Below are 23,593 nucleotides of genomic sequence, written 5' to 3' on the forward strand. Positions count from 1 at the left end.
GACTATTGTGTCAACAGAGCTGTTGGCTCCATGTTTATACCATGCTGACGGCGAACAGTCACACAGAGAGTTATAGCACCTTCCAGCCAGGTGTGGGTAAGAGTTGTAGGGCTATGAGATATGCACAGCTTTAAATAGAAGTTAAACATAATCAACACTTTCCAAGTTCATCCAATCTGTGTGGCTATATTTTCTCCCTGTTTTGCCAGCTTATATGTAACCATGGCAGCAAACTGCCAATTACACTGCATGCTCTTTGCAACAGTGACAGTTATTCCCTGTGACAATTCTTTTAGTTGAAATGTGTAATTGTTTGTCACGGCAGCAGTGTTGAGAGTGTTAAGTGACTGTTGATAAGACCTTGATTTAATTAATGTGTACATGACGTGCTCACCTGCATGATTCTGTATTTGTCTGGGCTTTTGTTTCTGAAGCATTTTTGCAGAGACTCATGATAGTGTAAACTGCTCCACAGTAACCACATATATTTGCAGTTGAAAGAATCATTGTGTTTCAATCAACAGTTTCCCATCCCCTCCTCATTTACAAACTATGGAAACACAAGTTTATGATGCACCATGACTGTGAACGAGGCCATGTTCAAAGTCACAGACACCTTTCCACTGTTGTCCTCAGCTGGCTCTTCTAGTTTCTATGCCGCTGCACGTTATCTCCTAAGCCCCTCGGAAACGAACAGAGAGTCCTGTTCTTGATCTCCGAGGTCTCTGTGATGGATCTACTTTTCTTTCTGATGCGCAAATGCAATGTGAGAATATGTAGTAGTATTAAGGTGCGAACACACTGCACTCCGCCACGCAAATTGCTAGTTCCGCACCGCGTGATCATATTGGGACATTTTCGCCGCCGTCCGTCCAGAGATGCCTTCTCTACTCTGGGGATTTGCTGGTGCTGAGGGGGACTACTGCTGTGCTGATGGAGCTTTACCCAAATGCTAACCGGTGCTAACTTGGTTCATATAATGCAAAACTGATAGCTGTACACTGCCTGTGTTACACAGGCAACAGACAAATATTCACAGAACTTAGCAGGGAGCCTGACCTCCTCGCTCACCACACCTGCTCCTTTTTATTCCGTCCTTTTCGCTCCTCGCCCTGCTGTGTAAATGGCACCATCGCGGAACGGGGTACGAGAGGCGCAACAGATCGTGCCGGGAATTTTACTACCTCCAAAGTAGTAAGCTGGCAACAATTGGAGCAACAGTGAGATCCGTGAGCTCCTTTCGATACGAGCTGAGGGCAAGCTCAACCACCACATCACGGGGACAGTAGGCTGAAGGCACTCTAACTCCCAGCACCATTGCTTCCACGCTTAATTCCACGGCCATTGTTGTTTAAAAGCAGCTGAGGCGCAAGAGTGGGTTAGAGCAAGGTATTTGGTCAAGTTAGCAAATATTATTTGATAAAATGTTCTATTCGTAGATACAGTTCTTGTGCAGTCGTTTGTGTTTACAAAACATTAAACATGGTAGGTAGCCCTACTAGGGGAGACTAAATTTGCTAAATTATTCACAGTAACATCATATATTGTTGGAAGAAATATTGTTGCTTTTTAAATTTAAGTTATAAAATGATGATCTAATGAAATTGAAAAATATGTGTTTTATTTTCAATTATGTGAATGTGGTTGAAGAATGTAAAGAAAGTGAAGCAGACATGAATAAAAAGGGGTTGGTCTGGTTTTTGGAGGGGTTCATCTAGTGTGTAAATCCACCTATTTGAATGACAAAATAAGAACAGATGCAAGCAGGGAGGCAGCAGACAGGCAGCACAATCTTGACACCAAAAATTGCTGTCAGCTGCTGGATTGCCAGTGACACGCCTAACCTAATGCACCTTTCGACCCACTGCAGTGCATGGCAAGGCAAAGAAAGAAAAGAAAAACATACTGCACCCCAGGAAAAATGCTGCAAACACAGAATTCACAATGTCCTGAATCGCATTAACTATAGCCTGCTGTAGATGAATGTAATCATTTTACATACACTCGCATGAAGCCTGACTCGGTAAACGTTTTGTTCCCAGTTTATATCGAGCAGATGGGAAGAAAATTCAGATTTTTATTAAGGGTCTCAATACAACGGCAGGGATAAAATGTGGGCACTGAACATGTCAGTATTAATGGATGGAACAAAGGAAGGGGAGTGAAAGACACAGACATTCAAGGAATTAAAACTGAGGAGTCCTGAATTGGATTTGAAGTGGAACCTATTTACTTGAGTTCCCGAAAAAAAAACGGGGTGACGGAGCCATGGCATGAGGCTCGTCTTCTGTCACCAGGGAATTCAGGATAGGTGATGCGGAAAAGAGCAGTGGGCTGAGTTACACTTCGCAAATGAATAATCCAGCAGCCTCACACAATCCCCACGCTCTTAAAACAGGCCGCCGTCTGAGGAACTAGCCAGAGGGGACAGCTGAGGGCTGGAGTTGTCTATCTCTTTTTTTTTCATTGACCTCATCACATACACGGAGAGTGGAAGACAAGAGATGCAGAGGTGTGCGCGTGCGTGCCTTGTGTGTGTGCGTGCAGCAGGAATTTTGTCACCACTCTATGATGTTTTAGTGAGAGTGTATACGTCCTTTTTTTCATGCATTATGATTGCATCTTCTTGCTGTATTTTTGAAGATCCTGACAGCTTATATAACTCTTTTTATTTTCTGCACTGAGCCCTTGAAGTAAAGGTCACGTCCTACACAGAGGACATTTTGCACTTTCCCTTTTCTGTAGTCCATCACCACTTACACACTTACCCATGAAGCCTCTTTCAGTGCTCCTGCCTCCTTTTTTGCAACCACTGATTGATTGACTGATCTGAGTCTATGAAAAATCAATAGGACAACCGCTTGAGTGCTCTTCTTCACATTGATTCTTCACAGAATGTAGTTACTGTACTAACAAGTAGAAGTCCTTTCATTCCCTGGGAATGGGTTTTCCTTTAATGGAACGGGTTGAAACAAAGTCATGTCTTTTAGCACAAGGAGGACACACTCCACCTCCAGGCATAAACCAAAGGCCAATTAGTGAGGATGCACTTGTAGAGCTCAACACCTTTTGAGTACTGAACAATGTAACATACTCAATATTTCAAGACTTTTGTTATACACAAACTTTTGTTCTTTTCACACTTTTTTTTATCTCTCTCCTCATTTGCATAATGCTATGCTTCATTGCCTAAGCTCTCTGTTGGATGCAGCCACCGTGGTGGCACATTTGTAACTATAGTTTCTTTAGATCTGCAGAGCTCTGATCCTGTTCATCTGTTATAAATATCTGTGTACTCTGCGCCTCTCCCCACGGCTTGTAAATTAACCCAGTCTGATCTCCATCCTTTGCTTTCCGCTGAAGTTGTTTTCACATATCATCAAGTCGTCTAATGCTTTTCCTCGTGGCAAAAGGAAGAGGCCCCTTGTGGCCCCAGTTTCAACAAAGATTCTGTTTACAACTGCGTCTGAATTCGTATTGAGTCTCTCTCTCTCTCCAATCCTTTCTCCTCTTGTTTTGTTCGCTGTCTCTTATTCTTGCTCAAAGTCTGCTTAAAGCATTTTACCTCAGACCATTGCTCTGTAATATGAGAGCAGGTTTACAGTATGATTACAGATGTTACAGATACAAGTGTAAACCAGCCTCACTGCAATGCTGGAGCACTGCGAAAAGCGTCAAAATAGATTCACCCTGTGACTCCGCAAATTTTCAACACTCCGTTGAAGCATTGTTAAAGTTGGGTGTTTACCATGGACATATAAAGAAATGGACACCGGATTGAAACACGGCGCCCATTCATTCCTATGTAAGCTGCTCATTGGCGCAGAGAAGCAACAAGGAAGTATAATCCGGAAATTCCATGCGGCCCGGAAGCATGACGTAGCATGGATGTAGCTGTATTATGGACCTATCAAGAAAGAGGGCGGCAAGTGTAGCGGACTGGAGGCGGGTGTAGAATCATTCTCGTTCTGTAGCATCTAGCCTGGCTAAAACAATTTGAAAGCCGTTAAAAGCCTTTGGGCTAATAAAACGCTTGAGGTGGCGTTTTGAAATGATAAAACTTCCATTTTAATAGTATATGGTCTAAAGATAAGTATGAGCCTATGATTGATATCCAGAATTTTTTTGCAGAGACACAATCTTGTTTGCCGCTTGTACTGTGTGGACAGGGAAATCTGCCTACGGACCGCATGAAAATAAGCTCCTCCCCCAACCATGCAATACCAATGGGTTGGCCACATGTCCATGCTGGCTGCTCGGAGAAGGCACAGTCCTGGGGGCCTGGTGTTTACTAATTTGGTTTGCACATTTCCAGGACAAAGACGGGCATTTGAGGCTTAAGAATCAGCCTAGTGGGATAAATCTGAAATGAAAAAGGCATGGAGCGATCTGAAATATTTAAAATGTCTCTCTCTCTCACACACACACACACACACACACACACACACACACAGACACACACTCTGCCTAACATACAAATTATTTTTTTATCTGTCTCAGTCACCCTTTCCTTAGGCCAGTCTTTCGTGTGTGTGTCTGTGTCTGTGTGTTTCTGTCGTGTGTGTTTTGATGATCCCCTCTGCTTGCTCCGTCCCTTATCTGTTCTCTGAAAAATCACACCACAAGTTAAGTCAGCAATGCTAATCTTTCTAAATATTTTTTTTTTCTTTATATCTGCAGCAAATGCACAAGATTTAAATATTCAGGCCATTTAATTTTCTGGTTTAATCTAACTCTAACCACATTCCCTCAAGGCGCAAGCGATACGGTGCAGATTCCCTATATTGTATATACACAGATGGCGATACCATCATTGATTAGACTGACAAGGCAGGAATCATTTACACTGCCAGAACTGTGTAAATTCAGTTTAACTGATATATCAGCCAAAGGTCAGGCATCAGTAGGGACTCTAAATTTCTGCTGTTGGTGTCTTCCAAGACACATGCCTTTTGTAGCTACTCCCTAGGTTTTCCACCATCCTCACTCATCTATCTCCTGTGATATTTCTTCTTCTTGCCTCTCTTTCATGTCCCTCTTTCTCTCTCATACTGCGCTGTGTGTCCTACTCTCACAGAATAGGAATAGGTCTGGCTGGACACAGTGATTCAGAATCTCTTTACCTCCAAGGTCTTGGTGTTTTTTTCTCACTTCTGTTTGAATAACCCTTTATTGTTATGAAAGAAAATTTATCCACTCGCTTAAAAGTTTCAAACCTTTTTCATGCTGTTCTTTATAGTATTTCACCAATACTGGGGGGCATTTTGTTAAATCTCTGCTATTTAGCCACATAAATTAGCCCAAACCGTTTTGTTTTTTGTGGCTCAGCCTTTCCCAAGACTGCAAATCCCTTGGGCTGGTGAATGCGGCCGAGGCGGGCAACATGCAGAATCAGAGCGAAGATGCAAACAAATAGTTACCCCTCATTTGAAAACACTCAATTAGCCTCTAATTCAGAGAAAATAATGAGCTTCTTCCACTAAACGAAACTCCAGAGTTTTAGCTGTAATTAGTGTAAAAGATGGCAGCCCAGTGGCTCAGTGGATGATCATAACATGGCCGTTTTACTAGGCCAACAGCAAATATCACCATACAACAAACGCACAGAAACACATTTGTCGTGCATATACGCTGTAAGCCTTATAAGGAAAGAACCCATTTCTGTAGGGTATTGCACTGATTTGTTTTTGTGTGAAAAAGCAACATTATTCAGAAAAGGCGACGTAGAAAAGCAAAAGAGGAGAAAGGGTTGGTGGGCTGTGTGGCAATCAATGATCTATGCTGTGCTGCTGACATATCTATTTCAGATGTGCAACTGAAGCTTCCTCTGAGCGCCTGGCAACTGCACAGGAGCAGAATAGCATTGTGTTATCTCTTTTCGTGTCTCGTTCAAGATACTTTCACTTGACTTAATTACAATTTTCAATACATTTTGGAAGCCTATAATTATACTTTTCTCTACACTACATTTACTTTAACGTAAAATTGAAAGTAGTTAAAATTTTCGCCTCACCTTTTGTGATGCTTAAACATTAATGCATCACTAATTACTAATCCAGTGATTTAATATATAATTTTCTGTGATGGCAATCTTTTACTTTTGGTATCTTTTATAAGTGTGTTTTTTATGTTGATGCTAAAGTAATAATTATCTTGACCTAATGCTGTTGTTACATTTCTGGGTACTTCTTCCACCACTGAGCATCATCCATCAAGGTAAGTAGAATCGTATATCGCAGGCTGTGAATTATGGTGCTCACTCATTGTTGAGAGTGAATTTCTATTACTTGTGTGTCTCTAATCGACCACAGATGCTGGTGTTTTTCCATGAAAGATGGCTCTGATTGACAGTAATTCCAATACAGTGGATTTGCCTATGTGCACTTTGCCCAAGCCTAAGGGAATACACATAATGTGGAACTCAATATCAGCAAAGCGGACCTTTAAGCTCACATTGTTGGTACTGAATATTTGTATTCATCTCCCATGCTGAATGCACACAAACATACACACGCAAACAGGAGCACACACACTGTATCATTGCATCAGCCCCCCATCCACACACTCTCTCACCCTATAAAGTCACAATCTTGTTCGCTGCTTGTTGGGACATGCCCGCTTTGATTTTGATTTGCGTCTATTCACTCTTATCCTTTTTGGCTTGCCCAGGCACCAGTACCGTAATAGCACCACCAATAGATGTCCACCACATTCTGGCCGGCTTGATTGAGGCTTTTTACAGATTCCTACTGAACCGTTGATCCAAACAACTTCACACTCATCTCTTGGGTCCTCAGCAATACACCCGCCAAATGTGGGGATCTGATGAACAGTTGGCAAAAAACTCGAAGGACACACACACACACACACACACACACACACACACACACACAGAGACGTCTTCCTTTTATAGTTAGATTAATATTCTCTACTGCCTACACTACCACTTCTTTGAACATTATAATTCTTCAGATTTCCAGTTTGGTGACTAGAAAATATTTCATGTTCCTTTTCCATTGCCTATCACTTAAGACAACAGCAGCGTGTCTGGCACCAAATAGATTTCAGGCATATTACTCAACAAGTGCAGTGTGTCATTTTATCGTCACTAGTTTGATGAGAAAGAAAAGAAAACTTTCCCTCTTTTCAATCAGTGTCTAACATTGTGGTGTTGCCTTAACGGCTGTATGCACATACACTGCTCTGTGAAATAACATTAGGTTACAGCCAAGTTAAAGCTTGCTACATTTCTCATTTGGCACTACTGATCTGAAGCAAATCCCCTATGGGCAATATTGACTTAACAACTGTGGCGGCAGGTGGCTAGAGACCTGGACAACCACCATAGATGACACACCATGACAGAACACAGGAGAATATGGGACGTAGGAGACACACCGTGACATTACTTTTCTGTCACCTTGAAGTGTAACAACCACTCTCACTGAGAACGCCAGCGAATAGCTTAGGGTTCGCAGTAGAATGCAGAAGAATACAATGAGAATGACCTCTGATATGGTACATGCTGTGGTAAAAAGTATCTTTTGCTGCCCAAAAGTGAGAAAGTCGGCATGGTAAAAGATAGGTAGAGAAATAAAACCCAATGTCAGTGGGCTGAATAAATAGTGCAACTGGTTGATGCCTCTTTGATGCCCCTCATATGCCAGAAAGCTTTTGATGAGCGATCTTAATGTCAGTTGCACTCACACTCTGCAAAGGTGTTAGCTCCCACATATGACTGTCTGCCTCACACAAGTTCACACACTTTCAGGTTCAAAGTTTTTTAAATTGCATCCACGGCATGCTAGACATTCACATCAGATGAAGCCACTATTGACAAATCTTCTGATTCTTACAAGACTTTAACAGAATCTCTGCAGACTATAAATGCTAGGATTAAAAGGATGAACACTGTTAAAGGTGAGGGTCACCTAAAGACATCTTTGGAGCTTAGATATTTCAATGACAGGAAAAAAAAGAAAGTAAAATATTGCGCTCTATCTATTTGAAAATACAGTACAAGGATTCCTTTCACTAGAGTTTCCATTGGCATCTTCAATGTAATCTGTCCTTTTCCAATCTGTCTGACAAACTTTACTGAAAGTTTTTTTTGGAAAAATTAAACATTTAGTATGTGTTTCTTTTAAATATGCACGTAGACCTGTTGTGTTAAAGTATTCTCCTATTTTCTGAATATAAATGATTTAATTATCTTAAACCTACCAGGATTAAATTAATAATGCATCAAGGTCTGTTATCAGCTGCTGTTCACTGTTCACTGTCATATATTCAAATATTTTATGTAACAGATTTAGTAGAGTGTAATAGTGTACCATTTTTACCCCTATACTTTCTGTACTTACATACATGCCCCGGGCCCTGGAAATGCATTTCTGAAAATGCAACTGTTCTTCAAGCCCCCAATTTGCAGAATTGGATTTGGCATGACGGAAACCTTGAGGGACATCTTAAAAACACAATTTTGCCACAACTCTCTCGCAGAACGGACTTCAATAATATATATATGTAAAATTCCTCTTTGGCGATACATATTTTATGAGATCTACAGACAGTCCAGGCCAAACCCTGCAGACCCTGCTAGTGGAGTAATCTTGAAAGTATGTTATATCGTAATTTAGATTTGAAATAATTTGGACTGTTATTTATTGTGAAAGGATTAACTAGTGCTGACTTCTGTTTAAAGATTGAACTGCAGGCTACATCGACATGATGGAAGTGGAAGCGAAATGACCAAAGAAGCACATGAGATACAGTAGCAACTTCTGGCCCTGCCCAGTGAGGAGTGTAAAGGGCAGTATGCCTCTAATGTAGTCTAACAGCACACTGGCAGGGTGACAAATGACCCACACAGCTCTCAATTATTATCGCTGGCACGCATGCACACACACACACATATGATTCATTCTGGTTCAGACCATAGAGAGGCATGACTCACACGCATTCAGGGGCAACTACACCAGCATTTCTATCTCCCTCTCAGTTTCCCAAGACCCATTGACTCCAGGTCTACTCTAAATGAGGACATCAGCACTCTACGAAATAGGTTTGTCCTACCGAAAAAGCCACCCGAGTGCTGCACAAATTAGCTTTCTGCCTCACCACAATCAATGCGAATGTGGGTCTCGTTAATTTCTTGGGTCACATCCTTCATCACACCTCAATCTTGCATCGTTCAGAGGCCATTTCCTTTGGCATTATTCTTGAGGCGGGGTGTCTGTAAGGTCAGTCGCTGATGGTGTAATTTGCTGAAGGCGCACAGAATCGGCATCAACTGAAGACCTGGCACAACAGTGTCTCAGAGGAGAGCTTTCATATAAAATCACCTCATTTTTATGACTTTACTGTGTTGCCTGTGTGGCATAATTATATCTGCTTGATATCTAGGGAAACATTACTTTTACCCATGCCAATGTAAGTATAAATTAAGTCATTATTTGCCCCATTCTTAATAATTTAAGGATTATCCCTTTAAGTATTATCCCTTTGGCAACGCTGTCTCTTCCCAAATGCCACACAAAATTGATGCAAATGTGAACTCTCAGGGAAACCAGGGGGATAGTTTTTGTAGAACTAGAAGCACTTTAAGACTGATGGTCGCTCATTCTTTGTGGAAGTGATCACAGCAAGGGGATTTTAAAATCAAGTTGTAATTACAAATATTTGACAAATGAAGTCAAATTGGCCCGGCACCAGGCTGACAGATTTATATCGGTGCTGCCAGCCTCAAGTCTCTGAGCCACCAGCCTCCAGTCTGGTCGGCTCGCAGACAGACAGCCAGCCGGTAGAATAAGCCGGCAGCCCCAGGAGAGCCTTCCTTCCTGCGGCGTCTGCTCTTCTCCCTCCTCACACACATCCATCCTGCCTGGTCGGCCTGTCAAACCCTGCACCCCCCTCCCCCCCACTCTCCCTCGCTTCCCTCCATCATCCCCCCACTATCTTCCTGCGCTCCACTAGGCTTGTGAAGGTGAGCCAGTCCCCAGGGACACTACACTGTACAGATTGCAATGCTTCCTTCTCAAAATGGAGTTGGCTCTCTCGTGAATACACGTGCAAGAGAGGCTACTGCTCCACGTCTTCCTATTCATCCACCGTTTGTTTGTCTGTTTGTTTTTTTAACATGTACTTATCTTTTGATGCTTGTATTATTTTTGCCTTCATCTTGCTTCGATGTCAGCTGTCCTCCCAGCGCTGTGGAGGCACAGGTTGCTCAACGTGTCACTTAAGAAGAAGGCTGACAAAAACAAAAGCACTCCCTGAGGTTTTAGGTCAGTTGGGTGACAGCTCACACACATGATGGTCTTGAGCTCTTTTGAAGGAACAATGGCTGTGGCACGAGAAATGTTTCAGCCTAGCTCTAAAATGACTCACCACTAATGGATGCATCTAATCATTTTTGATAGTGTCCATCTGCAGTGGTGTGTGTGTGTGTGTGTGTGTGTGTGTAATTTTTCCCAATTTGCATAGAGATAAAGTCACTTTACCCCAAATCCGGGTTAGCTTCTATTATTTCTCTAGCTTTTGTTGTCATGCGCAACGGACTGGTGCTTATACCATTCATTCTGAGAGGCTGAACCAGCCTAACCTAAATATATATATATATATATATATCTACTTGCTCTTTACTGGTTCATAAAAATGTAACACCTCATTTAAAGTTGAAACAATGATGAATGACCCACTTTGCTAGCCTTCTTCGACTACAACTCTCATTTGGCTTTTACAGCACTTGTGTGGCCTCATTCAATATGAATGCAAATAAAATAATGGTTGTTTTATCTGTGGTAAAGAAAAACAGATGTTCACCAATTTATTAACCAGTGCAAAATAGATACTCATTCGGGATATTTAATATGGACAGACGATGCCAGGCTCAGATGTCTATATGACGCGTGTGTATTCGGCTGTTTCTGAAACAAACACTGTCTGTGTTAGTGTGCACATGAATGCCTTGGTGAGCACAGAGTGTCCTCTGGCCGTCCTGTTGCTGCAGGTGAACTCATTGCCTTTTCCCTTTGTGTCTGTGCAGGTTTTTGGAGATTATTATCACTTCAGGCATCATGCCGTGGAGAAGAGGGCTTTGTCTGGCCACAGGGGGATGCACATCAGACTGCAAAAAGAACCACAGGTAAGACTGGTGTCAACACTCACACAGCTCATTGTGCGTCTCCATGTTGGCAACAAAAGGTCAAAAGACAGACTGGGTTACACACAGAGAGTGCGTATACACAAGAGAAAAAGGATGCCAGTATCAATGACAGCCTGTCAAACTCCTGTATTATTATTTGTCCACACACCGGTTCTTCCATCCATCCCTTGACCCAAAACGGCGGTACCACATAGTAGGGCTGCTCGATTATGGCAAAAATGATAATCACGATTATTTTGATTGATATTATTATCACGGTTATTAAAGACGATTATTCATTGTAGGGATGCACCAAAATGAAAATTCAGCCAATTCTTTCAACATTACATAAACAAAACTCCCAATTGTGCTCCTCAAACATAGCCTACAACTAAAAAGCCACACAAAATAAATAAACAGTAAAACCTTCGAATCTAAGAGTAAAATTAATATTTTCTTAGGGATGTGATTGTGAACCATTCATTGATTTGTACTTCGACTTATAAGAGGAGGTAGGCTATGAATCTACAAAAAGATCGACTTATTGCCTTCTTTTTTTTTGCAGTGCACGTTGAGTTGCTGTAAAAAAAACTACACCACAGCTGACACCGTAATGTTCAGACTTCAGAATTTGCATCAGAGCGCTGATCATAAAAATTAGACGCTTTATTTAAACGAAGTCCATGCTTAGGTGCTGGTTGTAACTTTTCGGGGGTGCATCTCACTGTATATTTGCTTTTGTCGCGCAGATAGTTTGCCGACATGGCACAATATATTCAGGCTCGACAAATGCAATCAGATAGCGGAAGCCTTTCCCCTCAACAACGTTAACGTGCAGGAATCCCCGACTATCATTTTACCGGTAAAGCCACAGAGCTTTTCTGCGCGGCGGCTCACACCGGCAAGTTCTCACAGTGAATGACACCGTTACCCACCGCCATCACAGTGTCTCACTCACACCATGTTTCACCGAGTGAAACGCTGCTTCAATCACGCAAGGCTTTTGTGTTTCGGTGTAACATCCTGGACGAGCGTTTTAACTTTATGCTGAATAAACAATTGCACTGGAATCGCTGAAAGCGACAGTGTTCGGGCGGGGGCGGGGTGGAGCGCAGGTGGAGACAGAAGGGTGCGCTGCATTTCCTACACATGACCCGGCGTGCCGCACAATAACCGTTTTATTACGATTATCTTGTTTTCGTGATCGAAGGAAGCCAAAATTGTAACCGAAATTGAAATTCAATTAATCGCCCAGCCCTACCACATAGCTGTAAATATGCAAAATCAACTCTTCCCAAACAACACAACACCAGGGAGTGTCTCTGTCTGCCCCAGCCTTTAAAATTATTACTTGCACCATAATGTTAAAGGTGCACTTAGTTTGGGTCTGTCAAATAAATGAAAAAACGTCAAGGTATTCTCATACCTGAAAAGACTAACTTTCCGCACAGGAAAATAGGATCCCTGGAAAACTGTTTGAAGTTAAAGCTACCTGAAAATGAACTATTACACTGTTGTTGTATACTCAGTATATCAGCAGGGTTCACAGTTTTGTTGTTAAACATATTCTAGTCTTATGTTTGTTTCCTGGTGCCTCAGAATAATTTTGTTATGATCGTTATTATAGAACTATTTTAATTATTTTAATATTATACAGTGCTGCTTGAAAGTATGTGAACCCCATGAGCCTTTTGGAATTTTATTTAGTTTAACCATTATTAATTAATTTTTATCATTACCAGCTATTGTTATATTAAATAACAGGTGTGTGTTTATCGATTCAACATTTTCTTTTTCCGGAAATCAATTGTGTAGTCTAAAGACTCAAATAAAACAAATTATTTGCCAACCTTTGTATGTGCAAAAGTGTGTGAACCCTTAGCTGCATTGCTTAAATTGAGCAGGCAAACACAATCAGGTGGGCCAAAGTGATGAAATGGACCAATGTAATGAGAGATCTTTAGGGAAGAAATTGGGCAATTGATTTCTGGAAAAGAAAAATGTGGAATTGATAAACAGACATCTGTTATTTCATATAAAAAATACTGGTATTGATAAAAAATAATTAATAATGGTGAAACTCAATAAAATTCCAAACGGCTCAAGGGCATGCTTTCAAGCAGCACTGTATGTAGAGAAAATATGTTTTGTAAACTCAATGTCGGATCTTAAAATGAAAACAAAACACCCTCCCCTGAAACTACATAGTGCATCTTTAACTAGAAAGGATAATTGGGCATCCATCACACATCCAAAACGAGAACATTTTCCTTCCTTGAATATCATCTTCATTTGGACATGTGGTTCTCAAATTGCACACAGTCCAAACACCAGTTTATATCTAGCACACTATAACTCTCTCTACTATAAAACATTTTAGCTTCTGTATACCAGAGTCAGCATGGGAATGCCAACATAGTGGCTTTTTCTTTTTTTTTACTAGGAATTAAGAAGTAAGCTGTCACTTAATCCATTCTTTGTCTGCTCTGTTCCTACACAGGAGAGATATCTGGCAGTTTCCATCATAGTTCTTGTGTATGTAAAAATTTAAATTAAACTCTTAACTGTATAGCCATAGCAGGGCAGAACATCCTTATTCTCGTCTTGATGTTAATCAGCCTTCTTGAATAACGCATTTAGGTTCTTGTGAATAATTTCCATAATGAAGCTCACTGGCTGGGAGCAAATAAGTTCATTAATTTCAGTTAACATATTCTACTCTGATTGAATACACATTAAACACGACGTGACTCACACAACAGGAGTAAAAATCCTTGTGGAAACGCATCTAAAAAACTATACATTTCCTTGTACATAAAATTGGTAATTAGATGTGGTATATATAAATGATGACACTGCTGTCTTGTGAAGGCAACGGGAGATATGCTAATAACATGGCTATATGAAAAATTTAATTTTACTCACTGTCAGAGGCTCATAGTGTTTGGTTTATATTATCTAATCAACAATGCACAGAAGAGACTTTGAAGCAAACAAAGCACCTGAACCTTTATCCTTCTTTGGTTGGTGTGGTGGTGGGTGGTGAGAACTGTGACAAAGATAAAGGTTAAAATGGTACCTTTCTAAATCAAAGGATGACATAACCTTTTGCAAGCTGTGTTCATTGGGGCTTTGCTGCTTTTATCCACACATTCAAGAGCCACAAATAAAATGCTCTTCACCTCCGTTATGTGTGAACAATACCAAATGTAATTTGCTTGTGAAGACACAATAACCACTTGGTGAAAAAAGGGAATGTATCTTTCTTTCTGATTTTGAATGAACATACAAAATGATGATGTGTGTGTTTGACCATTGACCACCGTAATAATCGCTAGTTTGGGCACCTTTAAAGCTATAGTGCGAATCTTCGTTTGCCCCCATGAGGAATTACAACACTGGGGCTTCTATGAAGTAAGCCGTCGGTGATTGCGTATGGATTTTATACCTTCTGCTGACTGTCCAGGTTTTTTCCTATCGGTAGAATGACCAACTGAACATTTATTGGCAGCTTCCTGGGATTTTTCTGAGCTCCTGCGCCAGTCTCAGGGGGACAGGGGTGACAACAGTTTGTAAACACTGCCATACTGAGAAATAAAGAGAGAGCTTTGTGGAGCTTATAGCTTTAAGTCTTCACCGAAATCAAGCCACTCCTTTACCCTTAAGATTTTCCCCCATTGATCTCGAAACCAAACTGAGCACCGAGAATAGAAATGTTGAATACATTTCCACCCAAGCAGCAGCAACAAACCCCTATGTGTGCACATGAGTGCGGTAGCTACTCTTCCTCAGTACTGCTGCTACCTGACTCAACAACATGCTGCTGCCATGTTTACACTAGAAACTCTGGAATCAGCAGTGGTATAATTTCTGCTATAGGCTTTTTAAGAGGTACCTGACTATTGTTAAAATGGGGCAGTTACCAAGTGAGAACAGACTTGGTCCATCTGTGGCAAGGTTGGACCTGCCAAGTACAGCCCAAGGACTTCCCTCTCCCATTTCCCTATCCCAAGTCGAGCTGGCTGAGGATAGGACGACTGATTTTGTCTGACAACATGCGCAGAGGCCCCAAGACATCATTAGTGTGGTATGGTGACACTGGGGCCAGGTTTTTCGGGGTCAGGCTAAATGGATGTTAACAATGCCCTCAGAGCATATGGGTTCAGAGGTGTCCGCGTGGGAGCTGAGAGGAAGATATTTAAATAGCACTTAAACGGTAAGAAGATTGGATATTTTAAATCCCCCCAAATCAACAACAAATGAGATTCTGTATGAATGATGATGTATGAATATTTGCAAGAGAAAATTGTGTATTGTGTGGAATTGTCCGAAAGAATAATAAATAAATAAATTCAATATGGTCAGAAACAAGGATTCTGCCATTGTTACCGAGGATTTAATTATTTGCAATACTGGATCCTGGAGTCGTATGCAATAGTGAGGGATATGCTGTAATTATTCAGAATGAACGGTTGGATTAACTGCAGGACTAATAAGAAACGGTCAATGGAAAGTTGATGTCCTCCTCATTAGTGGCTGCCAAGGACCAGGATTAATGGGGAAGATGTGGAATGAGGTTTTTAGTGTGTGGCTAGTTTTGCCTTAATCCTCTGTACTATATTCGCCATAGCAAATGAGAGAGAAAGCATCTAGAATTTGAAACTGGAGCCATAAAAGCAGAGCCATGATAAAGAGGTATCTAAAACAGAGATATTTTTTTGCAAAAAAGATTCCATCTCGCAAGGTGCATCTAGAGTCAGTAGTTGGAGTTAACACTGAGCTTGAACCCCATGTTATTCAGGGCATCATATTTCCAGCTCAGGAGCAACTGTTTGTCCTTAGGTTACCTACCCACCCACTCAAACAGTAGCAGACCAAAACCTCAAGGCAAGGCATTACCACTGCCAAAAAACACCACAGCCTTAAGTCAGCGAGTTTGGCTTTCTTTGTGTGTGTGTGTGTGTGTGTGTGTGTGTGTGTGTGTGTGTGTGTGTGTGTGTGTGTGTGTGTGTGTGTGTGTGTGTGTGTGTGTGTGTGTGTGTGTGTGTGTGTGTGTGTGTGTGTGTGTGTGTGTGTGTGTGTGTGTGTGTGTGTGTGTGTGTGTGTGTGTGTGTGTGTGTGTGTGTGTGTGTGTGTGTGTGTGTGTGTGTGTGTGTGTAAAAGAGGCGATCAGATCCCTGGAAAAGGGGAAAATAATAGGTTTTGCCTAATCTGGTTTAAAGAAAAACTATTTTTTTTAAAGACTGGAAAATTAAAGGTTGGATTTGGTTTAGTCATTGCCTAAACTTTGAGCTTGTTGGAGGGTTTGCTCTCTGTAATCCGAGTCCTGCTGTTTCTCACATAACCTCCATTGTCTCTTTTCCTCTGCTCCGTGGTGCTAACACATCGCTTATCAGCGTCCCCTTTGAATAGTCACAGAGTGGCAAGATGACATTGGCAGCTGCATAAGCTTTTTACCATTATGCTTGCGAGTGTTGTTTGTTCATCTCCTCTCTACACCCCACACCTTCTCTATGAGGGACGGAATCGATTTGTTTTGGGGTGGCTGCTGTTGGTTTTGTACAAACCGCAGTGGAAGGCAGCTTACTGCCTGCTGTGTTCATCTCTCTATCTCCCAGTTTTGCTACAGAGTAAGACATGTTGAGAGTGCATTGTATCTTTATTGTGCTGACGCCTTGCTCTAATAGGATAAGGCTGGCCATATTCCATCAATGTTTTTATTGTCAACAAATCCCATTTCAAAAAAGAAAATCTCTTAGTACTTTCTGACTTTACCCAGCTTGTCTGGGAAAATCAGCCCACTGGTTCCTACTGAAAAAGTAATTGTTTAAATGAGTCACAGGAGGGTCGGAAGGAAACAATGTATTTGTTTTTGGCAGCGGAATTTTGATCTGTGTTTAAAGCGGTACACCTTGTCACAGGTTGCATAGGTCCATATTGTGAGTGGCTCAACTGAAGACTTTAAAGAGTGATTCTCGCATGGTAGTATTTGAATTATTATTACAGCCCCAGAGAAATTAATTCATCCAGTAATTTGCATTTCAAAGATTTTCATCATTTATCATCTTACAACCCCTCAAATGAATCTAGTGGCCCCTCGCTCTACTCATCAGCCGCAGGCTAGGAAACATTGATTTACAGTATGAGAACAGTGTATGTGGGATCGACTCAAAATAAACCACAGTGCCCACATTAATATCATAAGATGCTGCTTACTGATGGGGCTTTTTAATCGTCTTTGGAGAACCATGGAGACGTAGGACACGGATACAGAACCAAAGAATTGAAGACCAGACTTGTCCTTTAACATAACCTCTTTCTCCATGAACTTTGAAAGCCCATTTATAGTTCAAAGCGCAGAATGTCTCTCTGTATTTCCAAGGATGCCAGCACGGCTTCTCCTTAGTCATCAGACAGCAAAGGCCCTCGGGTTGCTTTGGGAGAGATGGAACCAAGTGTTTATTGCTCAAGTGGGTTGCAGGCTTGTAGCCTGCAATGTGGAGGCATCTTTCTTCTCTCATGATTGCTTCCTTTTGTGGTTGTGTTTGGCTGCTGCTTGTCCTTGTCCCAGGCCTCAGGGTGGTGCTTAAACTCTGTTATTATTAGTTCTCCATCAAGGTACTTTGTCCTCAGGGAAATATCGAAAAGACCCTCTCTTCTAATGACCAAGCCGTTATAAGAGATCCGGCTGAAATATTGCACCCCACATTTTTCCCACATGTACCCAAAATATTCCACAATTTAGCAACATTTAAAAGCTTAGATTCCATTAAATACCCTGAATGTCAGTTTTCCCAAGGTGATGCTATGTGAGTTCACTGTGAGTTAAATGTTTAATCATTTGCATGAGTTGGCTATATAAATGAAACTCAACGTTTTGGACAGTAGATGTCGGTATCAAGATCATCCTCTGATTCATGTTTCTGTTCTAAATTTGCTCTGATTATAATGTGGTACGCAGTGGTATAACGAGGTCAGTTATAAATGTAATGAAATGAGATAAATGTTAATTAATCTGGGGTCATTTGCATAAGGTTAATGGCTTCATTCTCTGAGGAAAAGTTTTCAATTAGGTTAAGAGCTTCACCACCCTTTGTACCGAACACGTTTTTCATTTCATACAGAAGTGTATCAGTTCAGTTTAGGCTTTGTCAACTTCAGCTAAAAATTTAGCAAAGGATGCATTTCTCCCTGACAATAATAATGCACGACAGCATTTGCTCAAACTGCTGCAGGAGATAAGAGTCTCTATTATAGTTTTACTCTGTCTATGCAAATTCCTCCTGCTGTACTATTTCAGTCCAAGTTGGTTTTCAAATACTATGTAAAAGATGTGTTCCCCAAATTACAATTAAAAGAAGAAACGCAGTTGGCTTATTGTTTGATTACAACAAGGTATATTGTTTGTTGCAGTTTCTTATTCTTTGGATCACACGTAACTGAACTACTAATGCTGCTCGAATGTTTTTACACTCAATGATTTTTTCACATATTGAATACTGTATAACCACATGGTCACTTGCTGCTGGCACAACACTAAAACCAATACAATCCCTTTTTAAAAAGGCCATAAAAATCTTTGACAAAAAGCCATTTTCGTTTCACCACTGCATTGTTTTAGATAAACATAATTTATTAAGTTTTCATAACTTTGTTTATTTTAAAAATGCATGTTTTATATATAAAATTTTGCACAGACTTGCTCCTCCACCTTTGAAAGATTTTATTAAGCTGAAGTCTGCGAGTGGGACTGGCACCAGTCAGGGCCACAGGGCCACAGCCCGAGGAGACTGTGACGTCCCATACAGACGTACTACATTCGGACAAACTGTTCTGTCAGTCAAAGGAACTAAATATTGGAATACTCTCCCACTCACAATAAGAGACTCAAAAAATTATTCAACCTTCAAAACACACCTCAAACAGTGGATAAAAGAAAACCAAGTCTGTGACCACCTTTAAACTCTTTTATTTTCTTGTGTTATTTGTGCCTTTGTATATGTATTCTTTTTTAACTTGTATTCCTCTGCCTGCCTAGGGACAACAGATGAAATCTAGCATTTTTGCTAAAATCTGGCATTTTTCAGTTGTAAATGTTACAGCTGTTCATGAATATGCACTGTCCCTAACAAATAAACAAACAAATAAATAAATAAAATCTCTTTATATAAAAATTATTGTATTATAGCAAGACATGAAAGCCTCACTGACATGCTTATTAAGGACATAAAGTCAAACCTTACAACCAACAGCAACCCACCTTTTATTTATGAGAAGAAGACAGTTCTTTATTTAAACGATCTATGTATTAGTGCCAGACTTTATGTCTATATTTTTTTCTCGCCACTTGGTTATTAAATGCCAGTTTTCAATACAAAAAGTGAAATGTGCCCAATACATGTATATATTTGTCTGCCCTGGACAATGTTGCCAGGTCGGTGGGGGCTACTGAGGGAGGAATGCATCTAGTATTTATCTTGTGTGTGTTTTGGATATTCAACATTTAACAAAAATCGCTGGGTGTCTTAAATCATTCATACGACTGGCAGCCACGCTCAATCATGCTGGTGTATCTGTCAAAATATGTAAAGACCAGCATGATAGAAGTACAGAAAAATGTGTTGCGGGCGGTGATTTTAACTGGCAAGTGGAGAGACGTTAAAGTATTTTTCTATTATTTGGCTTTAGGCAAGGATATTTAGGAGACCTTTTTGCAACTTTTAGATACAAAAGTATGAAATGACTGTGTGATAGTAGCAATTACTGTCAACCGCCCCCTACCAATCCTTTGCATATCCCAGCAGCCTCCAGGACTTCAAAGGGCCCTAGTCTTGCAAATTGTACGGTAGCCACTTCCAGTCTGCATCTCTTGAATGAAATAAATTAGAATTCCCTCACATCAATGCCTCACTTCCTAGTCATTACTTTGTGAATACAGCTGGGGCCGTGATTTTCCACGTCTAGCGTCTTTGGGACATTGCAACAAGTTGAAATTAGAGAACTGGTAATGACACAGTATCATGTGATGAAGACTGTGTAAACTATATATGTTGTGTGTGTGTGTGTGTGTGTGTGTGTGTGTGTGTGTGTGTGTGTGTGTGTGTGTGTGTGTGTGTGTGTGTGTGTGTGTGTGTGTGTGTGTGTGTGTGTGTGTGTGTGTGTGTGTGTGTGTGTGTGTGTGTGTGTGTGTGTGTCTGTTTCTGCACCGCAGGTCTTGTGGGCGGAGCAGCAGGTGGTGAAAACAAGAAAGAAGAGGGATGTCTATGAAGACCCAACAGATCCAGATTTCCCCAAGCAGTGGTACCTGGTGTGTGATTGTCTTTTATCTTCATATAGCATTCGGTTCATGTGTGTTTCGAAAATAGCATACACTGTAATTTGCAGTGGTTCATATGTTGTACCAAAGGTACACCTGCAGAGCTTTACCAACACAGAAATTGTTTGTTTTTTTCACCCAGTTATTGCCCTGCAATTATTTTTGATTAAAACTCGAAGGCCCCCTCCTTCAGCCCTGTCTAACTACAGCAGTCAATATGTGAGCACATACCTGATTTAAAGATGTATTGATTATCACAGCTCAGAAATATATCCATTCAATTATTGTCAGTCAGATAAGCATAGGAGTGCTGTCTTTTGGGACTAATGGGCCACTCACACTAGGGCCGCGGCCCCGTGCCAAAGCTTATTAGCATACTAAAGTCTAGAACGTTTGGCCTAGTGTGACCACGCCAACCGTATTCCAGCACGGAACAGCCCCTTGGCCACGGCCACCTGGGAGAGGTGTGCCGTGGCCAAAGTACAGATGCTAATGAGATGACACGCGCACAAGCAAGCGCACAGGCGGCGTTCCTGACGTGAATTTATTAAGGATGCATTGTCCGTTAACGTCCGCTGCCTTACTAGTCGGCACCAGAATTGCCTAACACTTGGACTTGTAGCTATAATGTGTGAGAATTAACGTGTGTGTAAGCCTAGGTGTGGGCTAATAAATGAGGGAGAGAGCTAATTAGGTCGGCTCAGAAAGCACAGCAAAAAGGTTTTCGTGTTTACTCACGTTCGTCAGATGATTTTTTTTTCTTTTTCCTCCCGTCAGCTGTCATAACTGCATTTACGCATGGCGGTGGAGACGCACCCAAAACAACACACCGCGGCCCGGTGATAAGGAAACAGTATAGCCTACACTAAGGTTTAACAAGAAACTTTATAAAGACACTTAAAAAAACGATATCTGCCCATACAAAAAGTTCTGACTTGGATTTGATGGAGCGATCGATGTGTACAAAACCATCCGGATACATATGGTCTGATGACGGGCCGTTATATTAATAATAAACAGCGTGCTGCACAAATATGAGACTGTCCACCGCGACCTATTACGTCAAGGCTACATTAAAAAAAAACAATAGCTTAAGGATTCTCGTTGCTCTAATGTGGAAGTGGAATATTTGATGCAAATTTGGCCGGATGAAAATATTCACAAACAGTCGTATAGCCTACAAGTAGACTAAGCTCCAAATCCTAAACGCGCACGGTGACGTAGGCAAGGTGCAAGTGTGCCCAGGCCACGAGCAGTGTGAGCACGGGCCTGCGGGGGGAGTGGGGAGGGGGGGGAATCGTGCTGAATCGTGCTGAGCACGGAACAGGCAAACGGCACTAGTGTGAGTGCGCCCTAAGCCTCTAGGCTTGTCTCGTCCGCTTCAGCACCTACACAAGATTTCCTCAGCAAAATGTAAAAATGCCATGCATAGCGACACGCTGGTTTGAAATGTAAAATTAAATGTCAGGACAGATCGGCTACTAAGCTGTATCACCTTTGAAACATTGATAACCAAATAGTATTGGCTCTGTGTCTGTCCTAGTATTCATAGCTTTTCTCAGAGAGGTTCCGATTGGCAGTAATCTTCCCCTTTTTTCTTTTTCATTCGCACCAAACCTCTGTCATTGCTGTGGATACATGACATCATTGACTATCCCAGACATACATCAACAGTGAATAGACATTTGTGAAACCATTCAGCATTAGACCTGTGTACGTCGAAGGACTAAAGCACCTTTTTTTCTCCTATATAACGCATCCACACAGCCTGACTTAAAACAACTGAGTGGTTTAGCTTAAGGCACAAACCACTATTGCTGAAGCTTTATCTTGGCAGTGCAACCAATTGATTATATGTAGAGGGCTTTTACTTTTTATTTGGTGTATTTGGATACACGGGCCAAAAGTGCACATGCAGATCTGTGAGGATGTGTTTTACCCTGTAAAGAATAATCAACAGGGAACAGAGGAAGGGGCTGGAAAGGTTATGAGATATATTTTCATTCTGCCCTATCTATCTTTATTTATCTCTAACCATAACCATCTCTTTCACTACTGGCACTCACTTTTCTTCATACCTACCTCCCACAGTATACATTTTCCATTATTCCTCTAAATCATCCTTTACTACTATATTACCTCCTATTCGTCTCCTTGTCCCCTCCACTCTCCAAGCTCACCGACTACTTTTTACTCTGCGAGAGAGGCAAAATATTTCTGAGCCACAACAGGTTGTCTGTCTTCCTCCTTCTGTCAGCGTTAACAGCAGTAAGACGCTCACAATGGGCAGCTCAGCCCGAGGACGTGTCAGGGTGATGCATTTAAATTGATTTGAAGTGTTCATGAACCGTCGGTGATCTTCCCTTTTATGTCTCCATGTTTATTATTGTATTGAGCACTTCTTCTTCTTTTTCATTGTTAACACAACATTTTGCAGCGAGTAACCAGTCTTTGTGGATGGTTTAAGGCCGTCCTTACACTGATAATCCTTTTTCTGTTGGGGTCTGTCTGGGAAATGTCAGTCACAGCGGATTGACAACTGAACAAAAGCCTTATGTCTCTTCCAGTCCACCCCGACACATCAAGACCTGAATACCAGAGTAGCCTGGGCCCAAGGCTACACGGGAAGAGGCGTAGTGGTTACTATCCTAGATGATGGCGTTGAGAAAGACCATCCAGACCTCATTAGCAATTATGTAAGTCAAAATATACACAGTGAAGTAAGAAGTATCCCTCCAAATAAACAGCACTTACAGTTACAGATTATATTCAGAGATAAAAAGGCGACAAAGTTAAATGGCAATTTGAAATAACACGTCTGGTGTCTTAACCTCTTTCCATGTCTTGCTTAGGACCCTGAGGCCAGCTATGATGTTAACGACGGAGATGCTGACCCCCAACCAAGATACACACAGCGAAACGAGAACAGGTAATTTGGGGGGAAAGCAGCAATCTGGCAACACTATGTGTAGTCATTGATCTTAATTGCTTCAAAATGAGCACACATATGATTCATTTCGTTGGGGTGAATGAATATTGCAAGCTGTGAAATAATTTGGACTGTTTTTTTTTGGTTTTTTTTTCTTCTTTTTGTTTTTCAGCAAATAACCCCTGTTGTTTTTTACTTTGCC

The 23,593-nt window shown here is 41.3% G+C and overlaps 1 protein-coding gene across 2 annotated transcripts in view; it reads left to right on the forward strand.

The window, feature by feature from the left end:
* furinb (furin (paired basic amino acid cleaving enzyme) b) overlaps window positions 1-23,593 on the forward strand; it is an 82,051-nt gene that overhangs the window by 26,514 nt on the left and 31,944 nt on the right. For both annotated transcript variants that reach the window (XM_080027513.1, XM_080027514.1), the window contains exons 3-6: window positions 11,048-11,146; window positions 20,358-20,453; window positions 23,030-23,158; window positions 23,315-23,391. In XM_080027513.1, coding sequence (XP_079883639.1) covers window positions 11,048-11,146; window positions 20,358-20,453; window positions 23,030-23,158; window positions 23,315-23,391 — 401 coding nt within the window. The remainder of the gene's footprint in view (window positions 1-11,047; window positions 11,147-20,357; window positions 20,454-23,029; window positions 23,159-23,314; window positions 23,392-23,593) is intronic.

This window comes from Ammodytes marinus, assembly GCF_949987685.1.
Source record: "Ammodytes marinus genome assembly, chromosome: 5".
Taxonomy (NCBI): Eukaryota; Metazoa; Chordata; class Actinopteri; order Uranoscopiformes; family Ammodytidae; genus Ammodytes; species Ammodytes marinus.